Source organism: Coturnix japonica, unplaced genomic scaffold, assembly GCF_001577835.2.
Source record: "Coturnix japonica isolate 7356 unplaced genomic scaffold, Coturnix japonica 2.1 chrUnrandom503, whole genome shotgun sequence".
Taxonomy (NCBI): Eukaryota; Metazoa; Chordata; class Aves; order Galliformes; family Phasianidae; genus Coturnix; species Coturnix japonica.
In genome coordinates this window covers 41691-53026 of record NW_015439893.1, presented here as the reverse complement: position 1 = coordinate 53026, position 11336 = coordinate 41691, and the positions used below count along the sequence as shown (strand labels likewise).

The 11336-nt window shown below is 57.6% G+C and overlaps 1 protein-coding gene across 1 annotated transcript in view; it reads right to left on the bottom strand.

The window, feature by feature from the left end:
- LOC107307188 (carboxy-terminal kinesin 2-like) overlaps positions 1-2267 on the bottom strand; it is a 51922-nt gene extending 49655 nt beyond the window's left edge. Inside the window, exons 1-2 of the mRNA XM_032441705.1 lie at positions 2014-2267; positions 170-284 (exon numbers count right to left, since the gene is read on the bottom strand). Of these exons, the coding sequence (XP_032297596.1) occupies positions 170-284; positions 2014-2267 (369 nt within the window). The remainder of the gene's footprint in view (positions 1-169; positions 285-2013) is intronic.
- Between the last annotated feature and the right edge of the window lie 9069 nt (positions 2268-11336).

Genomic DNA, 11336 nt, shown 5'->3' with positions numbered 1-11336 from the left:
CTGTATAATGGAGGGTCCTAGTGAGGGTCTAGTATATGGGGGGTTCCTATAGGGTCCTGCGTCATTATGGGGGGTCCCTAATAGTATGGGTCTGTATATGGGGGGTCCTATAGGATCTGTATATGGGGGTCCCTATATGGTCAGTCTATGGGGTGGCCCTATATCCCACCATGGCGCCCCCCAGCTGTTCCCTCAGCTCCTTCTCTGTGTCCTTGAGCCGCTCTAGTTCCCGGCCCTTCAGCTCCGACTCCTGACGCCGCTGTTCCAGCTCCGAGCTCATGGTGCTGTATGGAATCCATACATTGCACTGTTACACTACGGGATCAGCCCCCCCCACCCCCAGCGTTACATTATGGGACCCCCCCCCCCTTCCAACCACTCTCACCCCCCCTCCAACCCCTCTCCCCCACCTTCCAACCCTTCCCCCCCTCCCTCCCCTCCCCCGCATTTTTCAGCCTCCTCCCCCCCTCTCCCCCTCCCTCCCACCCTCTCGCCCCTTCTCACACCCCTCTCCCACGCCCTCCAACCTCTCCCCTCACCCCTCTCCCCCTGCTAGCCCTCTCTCCCTCTCCTCGCCCCTCTCCCCCCAGCCTCTTCCCTTTCTCCCATCTCACCCCCTCCTCCCCTCCAGCCCCATTCCCCTCTCCCCCCCACCCTCTCCCTCCCTCTCGCCTCCTCTCCTTCCCAGCCTCCCTCCTCTCCCCCAGACCCTCCTCCCTCCTCCCAGCCCTTCCCTCCTGCCTCTCCCTCCCTCCTCCCTCCTCTCCACTCCTCCAGCGCACCCCTCCCCCCTTCAAGCCCCCCGACGTCCCTCCTCTCCACTCCTCCGCCTTCCCTCTACATCCAGCCTTCTCCCTCTCCCCATCCTCCCTCCCTACCCAGCCCTCTCCCCATCCAGCGCCCCCCTCCATCCCCACTCCTCTCCCTCCCAGCCCTCTCTCTCTTCCCCTCCCTGCCCTCCTCCTCCCACCCTCTGTCCCCCCGCTTCCCCCCTCCTCCCCTCCAGCCTTTCCCCTCCTCCCTCCCACCCCCTCCCCTTCACCCTCCAGCCCTCTCCCCCTCCTCCTCCCTCCCCTCTCTCCTTCCAAGCCCTTCCCCTCTGCTTCTCCCTCCAGCCTTCCCTCTTCCCCTCTCCCTCCCCTCCCTCCCTGCCCCCCCTCTCCTCTCCAGCCCCTCCCCCTCTCCCCCCAGTCTTCCCTCCTCCCCACCCCTCCCCCTTCCAATGCCTTCTCCTCCACCCCAGCGCCTCCTCCCCACTCCCTCCTTCCCTCTCCCCCCCTCCCGCCCTCGCCCCATTCCCTCCTCCCCCCCACTCTCTCTCTCCTCCCCCCCCTCCAACGCTCTCCCCCGCAGCCCCCCTCCCTCTCTCCCCTCCATCCTCTCCCCTCCTCCTTCCCCGCTATGCCCTCTCCCTCCTGCCTCTCTCCGCTTCACCCCTGCCAATACCTCTCCCTCCCTCCCTCTTCCGTCCCTCCACCAGTCCTTCTTCCCTCCAGCCCTTCCCCTCTCTCTCACCCTCTCTCTCCCTCCAGTCCTCTCCCCCCTCCAGCCCCCTCTACCCCCTCCCCTCTCCACCCTCCCCGTCTCTCTCCCTTCTCCATTTCAGCTCCTCCTCCTAGCCCTCCCTCTCCCTCCCCTATAACTCCCTCCAGCCTTCCCTCGTCCCACCCCTCTCCCCTCCATGCCCCATCGCCCTCTGCGCCCTCTTCTCCCCTACCCCTCCACCCCTCTCCTCCCCCCTCTCTCCCTCCTCCGTTCCCTCCCAGCCTTCTCCCCGTCCCCCCTCCTCACCCCTCTCCCTCTCCTCCTCTTCCCTCCCAGCCCTCTCTCCCCTCCCCCACCCTCTCTCCCCTTCCCAGCCTCTCCCCCTCCCTCCCCCTCTCCCTTCCATCCCTCCTCCCCCCCTCCTCCTCCCCTTCCACCCCTGCTCCCCCCTCCTCCTCCTCCCCTCCTCCCCCTCTCCCCTTCGCCGCCCACCTATCCCCACCCCTCGTCCCCTGCCCCCCTCCCCACCTGACAGCAGCATCCAGCTCCTCCACTCTCTCGTCCCTCTCCCTCAGAGCCTCCTCCATCTCCTCCACCTTCTCCTTGAGTTTCCCGTTCTCCTCCTCCAACCTTTGAGCTTTCTCCTTCTGGTTCCCCAGGGCCGCCCGGACGTCGCTCAGTTGCCCCTTTAAATCCCAAGCCGCTCTCCGACGATGAACCTGAGCTTGTGGGGCTGCCCCACAAGTCCCTTTGCCAGCCTTCGGGGCGGCTGGGACGGTCATAGCCTTCTTTTGAGGCCCTTAATAGGGGGGATAGAAGCGATGTTTCATAGCCAGCCCTATATACAGAGACCCATTGATATCCCATAGTGTTATTACCTGGTGCTGGGGGGGCCGGGACGGTCAGTGCCCGCAATGGGGCTCGGTTGGGGGGCTGGGATGAGGAGGTGGCAGAGCGGAGACGTTTCTATGGGGGGAAAGAGGTGGTAGAACCCTATAAGGAACCCTAATGGAACCCTATAAGGAACCCTATAAGGAACCCTATAAGGAACCCTAATGGAACCCTATAAGGAGCCCTATAAGGACACCTATAAGGACCCCTATAGGGACTCCTATAAGGAACCTTAAAGGACCCCTAGAAGGAGCCCTAGAAGGAACCCTATGAGGGTCCCTACGAGGGACCATATAGGATTCCTATAAGGAACCCTATAAGTAGCCCTATAAGGAACCCTATAAGGCACCCTATAAGGAACCCTAATGGAACCCTATAAGGAACCCTAATGGAACCCTATAAGGAACCCTAATGGAACCCTATAAGGAACCCTATAAGGAGCCCTATAAGGAACCCTATAAGGAACTCTATAAGGAACCCTAATGGAACCCTATAAGGAGCCCTAATGGAACCCTAATGGAACCCTATATGGAACCCTATAAGGAACCCTAATGGAACCCTATAAGGAACCCTATAAGGAGCCCTAATGGAACCCTATAAGGAACCCTAATGGAACCCTATAAGGAACCCTATAAGGAACCCTAATGGAACCCTATAAGGAGCCCTAATGGAACCCTATAAGGAACCCTAATGGAATCCTATAAGGAACCCTAATGGAACCCTATAAGGAACTCTATAAGGAACCCTATAAGGAACTCTATAAGGAACCCTATAAGGAACCCTATAAGGAGCCCTATAAGGAACCCTATAAGGAACCCTAATGGAACCCTATAAGGAACCCTAATGGAACCCTATAAGGAACCCTAATGGAACCCTATAAGGAACCCTATTGGAACCCTATAAGGAACCCTATAAGGAACCCTAATGGAACCCTATAAGGAACCCTATGAGGAGCCCTATAAGGAGCCCTATGAGGAGCCCTACAAGGAACCCTATAAGGAACCCTATAAGGAGCCCTATAAGGAACCCTATGAGGAGCCCTATGAGGAGCCCCTATAAAGAACCCTATAAGGACCCCTAAAGGACACCTATACGGACCCCTATAAGGAACCCTATGAGGGTCCCTACGAAGTACCATATAGGACCCCTATAAGGAACCCTATAAGGAGCCCTATAAGGAACCCTATAAGGTACCTTAAAGGACCCCTATAAGGAGCCCTATAAGGAACCCTATAAGGAACCCTATGAGGAGCCCTATGAGGACCCCTAAAGGAACCCTGTAAGGATCCCTATAAGGAACCCTATAAGGACCCCTAAAGGACACCTATAAGGACCCCTATAGGGACCCCTATAAGGAACCCCATAAGGAGCCCTATAAGGAGCCCTACAAGGAGCCCTATAAGGAACCCTAATGGAACCCTATAAGGAGCCCTATAAAGAGCCCTATGAGGAACCCTATAAGGACCCCTATAATGAACCCTATAAGGAGCCCTATGAGGAGCCCTGTGAGGAACCCTATAAGGACCCCTATAATGAACCCTATAAGGAGCCCTATGAGGAGCCCTATAAGAAACCCTATGAGGAGCCCTATAAGGAGCCCTATAAGGAACCCTAATGGAACCCTATAAGGAGCCCTATAGGACCCCTAAAGGACTGGAAGAGGCTGCAGGCCTAAAGAACCCCTATAAGAACCCCTATAAGGAACCCTATAAGGAGCCCTATGAGGAACCCTATAAGGAACCCTAAAGGAACCCTATAGGACCCGCATGAGGGACCCTATAAGGAACCCTACAAGGAACCCTATAAGGAACCCTATGAGGAGCCCTATAATGAACCCTATGAGGGTCCCTATGAGGGACCATATAGGACCCCTATAAGGAACCCCATAAGGAGCCCTATGAGGAACCCTATAAGGAGCACTATAAGGAACCCTATAAGGACCCCTATGAGGAGCCCTATAAAGAACCCTATAAGGACCCCTATGAGGACCCCTAATTGAACCCTATAAGGACCCCTATAAAGACCCATATAAGGAGCCCTATAAGGAACCCTATGAGGGTCCATATAGGACCCCCATAAGGAGCCCCATAAGGAGCCCCATAAGGAGCCCCATAAGGAGCCCCATAAGAAACACCATAAGGAACACCATAAGGACGCCTAAAGGACACCTATAAGGACCCCTAATAGAACCCTATAAGAACCCTATAAGGACCAGACTAGGCCGCAGGCTTGGAGGACCCAACTAGGCCGCAGGCTTGGAGGACCGGACTAGGCCTCAGGCTTGGAGGACCCGACTAGGCCGCAGGCTTGGAGGACCCAACTAGGCCGCAGGCTTGGAGGACCCAACTAGGCCGCAGACCCGGACTAGGCCTCAGGCTCGGAGGACCCGACTAGGCCGCAGTGCTAATAACCGTTCCCTACCTGCTCCGGAGCCGCCGGTTGAGGGCCGGGAGCCGCCCGTTTGGCTGCAGCTCTTCTTACCGGGAGCCTCGATGTCGGTGCTGGGATGTTTAACGGCGGAACCACCGCCATTCCCGGCACCGAAGTGACGCCGTTACCGGAACCCACCGCCGCCATTGCGCGCCTTCCTTCAAACACCTCAGCGCTGCGCTCTCATTGGCTGCCCCCTCCTCCAATCGCCGCAGCCGTTTCGTCGCTCTGTCCCGCCCACTTTGCTCTATCCGCCAATCAGCGCGCTGCTCCCCCTCCCGCCAGTAATATGGATGTCACGTGACGCTCGCCAACGGTCGGGGTGTTTCCCGCCTACGGCCGCCATCTTGGATCGTTGCTAGGCGACGGCGACGCCATCTTGGGGCCTACCCACAAGGGGCGGTCCGGGAGATTATATGGGTTCTATATGGGCAGATATAAAGGTTATAATGTTATTTATGGGCTAATATAAGGGTTATAAGTGATATATATGGGGTTTGGGGCCGATATAGGGGTTATAATAGTTATATATGGTCTATATAAGGGCTATGTGTTCTATATGGTCCATATAAGGGCTATAAGTGTTCTATATGGTCCATATAAGGATTATAAGTGATATATATGGGCCCATATAGGGGTTGTAAGGTTATATATGGGCCCATATAGGGGTTATGTGTTATATATGGGCCCATATAAGGGTTATATGTTATATATGGGCCCATATAAGGGTTATATGTTATATATAGTCCATATAAGGGCTATAAGGTTCTATATGGGTCCATATAAGGGTTATTAAGGTTATATATTGTCCATATAAGGGTTATAAGGTTATATATGGTCCATATAAGGGTTATATGTGTTATATATGGGCCCATATAAGGGCTATAAGTGTTATAAATAGACCCATATAAGGGCTATGTGTTCTATATGGTCCATATAAGGGCTATAAGTGTTCTATATGGGCCATATAAGGGTTATAACATATATGGGCCCATATAGGATTATAAGTGTTATATATGGGCCCATATAAGGGTTATAAGTCTCTATGGGGGGGGGTCTCTATGGGGCAGTGGTTCTATGGGGGGTAGTTCTATGGGGGGGGGTTCTCTATGGGGGTCTCTATATGGGGATCTCTATGGGGTGGGGGTCCCTATAGGGGTCTTTATATGGGATCCCTATGTGTTCCTATGGGTTCCTATTGATTCCTATGGGTCTCTATGGGTCCCTATGTGTCCCTATGTGTCCCTGTGTGTTCCTATGTGTTCCTATGGGTCCCTATGTGTCCCTATGGGTCCCTATGTGTTCCTATGGGTTCCTATGGGTCCCTATGGGTCCCTATGTGTTCCTATGGGTCCTATGGGTCCCTATGTGTTCCTATGGGTTCCTATTGTTTCCTATGTGTCCCTATGGGTCCTATGGGTTCCTATTGTTTCCTATGGGTCCCTATGGGTCCTATGTGTCCCTATTGATTCCTATGGGTCTCTATGTGTCCCTATGGGTCCTATGTGTCCCTATGTATTCCTATGGGTCCCTATGGGTCCCTATGTGTTCCTATGTGTCCCTATGTGTTCCTATGAGTCCCTATTGATTCCTATGGTTCCCTATGGGTCTCTATGTGTTCCTATGGGTCCCTATGTGTCCCTATGGGTTTCTATGGGTCCCTATGTGTCCCTATGGGTCCTATGGGTCCCTATGGGTCCCTATGATTCCCTATGGGTCCCTATGTGTTCCTATGGGTCCCTATGGGTCCCTATGTGTCCCTATGTGTTCCTATGGGTTTCTATTGATTCCTATGGGTCTCTATGTGTCCCTATGGGTCCTATGTGTCCCTATTGTTTCCTATGGGTCCCTATGGGTCCCTATGGGTCCTATGTGTCCCTATTGATTCCTATGGGTCTCTATGTGTCCCTATGGGTCCTATGTGTCGCTATGTATTCCTATGGGTCCCTACGGGTCCCTATGTGTTCGTATGTGTCCCTATGTGTTCCTATGAGCCCCTATTGATTCCTATGGTTCCCTATGGGTCTCTATGTGTTCCTATGGGTCCCTATGTGTCCCTATGGGTTTCTATGGGTCCCTATGTGTCCCTATGGGTCCTATGGGTCCCTATGTGTTCCTATGGGTCCCTATGGGTCCCTATGTGTTCCTATGTATTCCTATGGCTCCCCATGTGTCCCTATGTGTCCCTATGTGTTCCTATGGGTCTCTATGGGTCTCTATGTGTTCCTATGGGTCTCTATGGGTCCCTATGAGTTCCTATGTGTTCCTATGGGTCCCTATTGATTCCTATGGGTCCCTATGTCCCTTGACCACGCCCACCCCCGAAGCCACGCCCCCTTATAAACCCCGACCAATCACAGCCTCCCATACACCCATAAGCCACGCCCACTCCCCCACTGACCACGCCCACATTTGTGGCCACGCCCCCTTATAAACCACGACCAATCAGAGCCTCCCACGTGCGCATAAGCCACGCCCACTCCCCGAAGCCACGCCCACACGCCGAGTCTCCATTCAACATTTATAGACGATGAATGAAACATAAAAGGAACATTAAAAAGACACAAAAAATGACACGAAAAAGGCCAAAAATGACCCAAAATTCGGGGGGAGGGGCGACATACAGAGGGGGGGAGGGGATACTTGGGGGGTGGGGGGCTCCCATGTTATCAATGGGACTCATATGGGACCCCCATGTTATCAATGGGACCCCCGTGTCTTCAATGGGACCCCCATGTTCCCATTGGGACCCATATGAGACCCCCATATCCTCAATGGGACCCCCATGTTCTCAATGGGACCCCCATGTCCTCTATGGGACCCCCATGTTCTCAATGGGACCCCCATGTTCTCAATGGGACCCCCATGTCTTCAATGGACCCTTATGGGACCCCCATGTTCCCATTGGGACCCATATGAGACCCCCATATCCTCTATAGGACCCCCATGTCCTCAATGGGACCCCCATGTTCTCAATGGGACCCCCATGTCCTCTATGGGACCCCCATGGGGTCAATGGGACCCCCATGTTCTCAATGGGACCCCCATGTCCTCTATGGGACCCCCATATCCTCAATGGAACCCCCATGTTCTCAATGGGACCCCCATGTCTTCAATGGGACCCTTATGGGACCCCCATGTTCCCATTGGGACCCATATGAGACCCCCATATCCTCAATGGGACCCCCATGTTCTCAATGGGACCCACTTGTCCCCATGGGTTGGGACCCCCCATGTCTTCAATGGCATCCAGATGGAACCCCCATATCCTCAATGGGACCCATATGGGACCCCCATGTCCTCAATGAGACCCCCATGTTCTCAATGGGACCCTTATGGGACCCCCATGTTCCCAAAAAGACCCATATGGGACCCCCATGTTCCCAATAAGACCCATATGGGACCCCCATATCCTCAATGGGACCCCCATGTTCTCAATGGGACCCCAATATCCCTATAGGATGAGACCCAGGTGGCCCCATTGTCACCCAGATGTTCCCATAGGATGGAATTGAGATGTCACCCACTTGTCCCCATGGGATGAGACCCCCATGTCCCCATTGCCCCCCACCTGCCCCACAGCTGGTGCCCAAACCATCAACCACGGCACCCTCTAGTCCATCCGCAGCCACCTTCAGCACCACGGACAGCTCCCATCAGCACAATGGACAGTTCCCAATCAGGACCATGGACAGCTCCCATCAGCACCACGGACAGCGCCCCCTCCTTCCCCCCTATATCTCCCCCTTCACGCGTCCCCTCCTCCCCAGCCCCCCAAGCCCTTCCTGGGGGTCCCAACCGGCTGCAGGTTGTGGGGTTTGAGGCCTTTATGGGTCTTCTTGTGCCCCCATTGCCCAAGTCCATTATTATGGGATCATGGTGTCACCCAGTTGCCCCCATGGGATGGGACCCTCCCCCCGTCAGCACCACGGACAGCTCCCACATCAGGACCATGGACAGCTCCTCCATCCAGGACCATGGACAGCGCCCCCTCCTTCCCCCCTATATCTCCCCCTTCACGCCTCCCCTCCTCCCCAGCCCCCCAAGCCCTTCCTGGGGGTCCCAACCGGCTGCCGAATCCTTCCAACCCTTCCCCCCCCTTCCCCCCCTCCCCCCCAAACCTTTATTTCAGCCTCTCCCCCCCTTCCCCCCTCCCTCAACCCTCTCCCCCCCTTCTCAACCCTCTCCCACCCCTCCAACCTCTCCCCTCCACCCCTGCTCCCCTCTAGCCCTCTCTCCCTCCTCCTCCCCCCTCTCCCCCCAGCCTCTGTCCCTTCCTCCCATCTCCCCCTCTCCTCCCTCCAGCCCCATTCCCTCTCCCCCCCACCCTCTCCCCTCCCTCTCGCCCCTCCTCCTCCTTCCCATGCCCCCCCCTCCCCCAGCCCTCCCCCTCCTCCCCAGCCCTTCCCTCCTGCCCTCTCCTCCCTCTCCCTCTCCCACTCCTCCAAGCGCACCCTCCCCCCCTTCAAGCCCCCACGTCCTCCTCTCCACTCCTCCGCCTCCCTCTACACCTCCAGCCTTCTCGCCTCTCCCCATCTCCCTCCCCCAGCCCTCTCCCCATCCAGCCCCCCCTCCATCCCCACTCCTCTCCCTCCCAGCCCTCTCCTGCTTCCCTCCCTGACCCTCCTCCCCCCACCCTCTGTCCCCCCCTTCCCCATCTCCCCTCCAGCCTTTCCCCTCCTCCCTCCTCCACCCCCTCGCCTCTTCACACCTCCACCCTCTCCCCCTCCCTCTCCTCCCCTCTCTCCTTCCAGCCCTTCCCCTCTGCTTCTCCCCTTCACCCCTCCCTCTCCCTCCCTCATCCCCTCCTCCTCCCCCCCCTCTCCCTCTCCAGACCCTCCCCCTCTCCCCCCCAAGTCTTCCCCCTCCCCACCCCTCGTCACCCTTCCATGCCTTTCCTCCACCCCAGCGCCTCTCCCCACTCCTCCTTCCCTCTCCCCCCCTCCGCCCTCAGCCCCATTCCTCTCCCCCCCATCTCTCTCTCCTCGCCCCCCCTCCAACCTCTCCCCCGCAGCCCCCCCTCCCTCTCTCCCCTCCATCTCTGCCCCTCCTCCTTCCCGCTATGCCTCTCGGCGCTCCTGGCCCTGCTACCGCTTCACCCTCCTACCTCTTCCCTCCTCCCTCTCCGTGCCCTCCACCCTCTTCTTCCCCTCCAGCCCTTCCCCCTCTCTCACCGCTCTCTCTCCCTCCAGTCCTCTCCCCCCTTCTCAGCCCCCTCCTACCCCCTGCCCCTCTCCACCCCTCCTCTCTCCCCCCTCTCTCCCTCTTACCTCCTCGCTCCCTCCAGCCCTCCCTTCTCCCTCCCTACTCCCTCCAGCCTTCCCTCGTCCCACCCCTCTCCCCCTCCATGCCCCAGCCCTCTGCGCCCTCTCTCCCCATCCCCTCACCCCTCTCCTCCCCCTCTCTCCCTCCTCCGTTCCCCTCTCAGCCTTCTCCTCCCCCCGTCCTCACCCCTGCTCTCTCCTCCTTCCCCTCCCAGCCCTCTCTCCCTCCTCCCCACTCTCTCCGCCTTCCAAGCCCTCTCCCCCGCTCCTCCCCTCTCCCTTCCATGCCTCTCCCCCCCCTCCTCCATTCCCCCAGCCCTCTCCCCCCTTCTCTCCTCCTCCCGTCTCCTCCCCTCCTTCTCCTCCCCCCTTCGCAGCCTGTCTCCCCTCTCCTCTTACCCTCTCCGCCCTCCTCCTCCCCCCCCTTCTCGCCCTCCTCCTCCTCCTTCCTCCCTTCCTCCTCCCCCCTCCTCTCCTCCTCCCCCTCTAGCTTCTCCCCCCTCCTCTCCGCCTTCTCCCCTCCACCTTCCCCCCACCCCAGCCCTCTCCCCCCTCCTCCCTCTCACACCTTCAGCCCTCTCCCCCTCCTCCCTCCCTCCAGCCCCTCTCCACCTCCTCCTCACCCTCTCCCCCCCCTTCCCAGCCCTCTCCACCCCTCCTCCTCCCCCTTCTCCCTCCCCCCCCTCCTATCCCTCCAGCCCCCCTCCTTTCCCCTCTCCCCCACCCCTCCCCCCTCTCCCTCCCCCCCTTCACCACACCTGACAGCAGCATCCCAGCTCCTCCACTCTCTCGTCCCTCTCCCTCAGAGCACTCCTCCATCTCCTCCACCTTCTCCTTGAAGTTTTCCCGTTCTTCCTCCTCCAACCCCTTTCGAGCTTTCTATTCTCCCTTCTGGTCCCCCAGGGCGCCCGACGTGCTCAGTTGCCCCTTTAAATCCAAGCCGCTCTCCGACCGATGAACCTCGAGCTTGTGGGGCTGCCCCCACAAGTCCTTTGCCCAGCCTTCCGGCGGCGCTGGACGGTCATAGCCTTTCTTTTGAGGCCCTTAATAGGGGGGATAGAAGCGATGTTTCATAGCCAGGCCCCCGCCCTAATATACCAGAGACCCATTGATATCCCATAGTGTTTATTACCCGGTTGCTGGGGGGCCGGGACGGTCAGTGCCCGCAATGGGAGCTCGGTTGGGGGGCTGGCGATGGGAGGTGGCAGAGCGGAGACGTTTCTATCGGGGGGGAAGAGGTGGTAGAAACCCTATAAGGAACCTAAT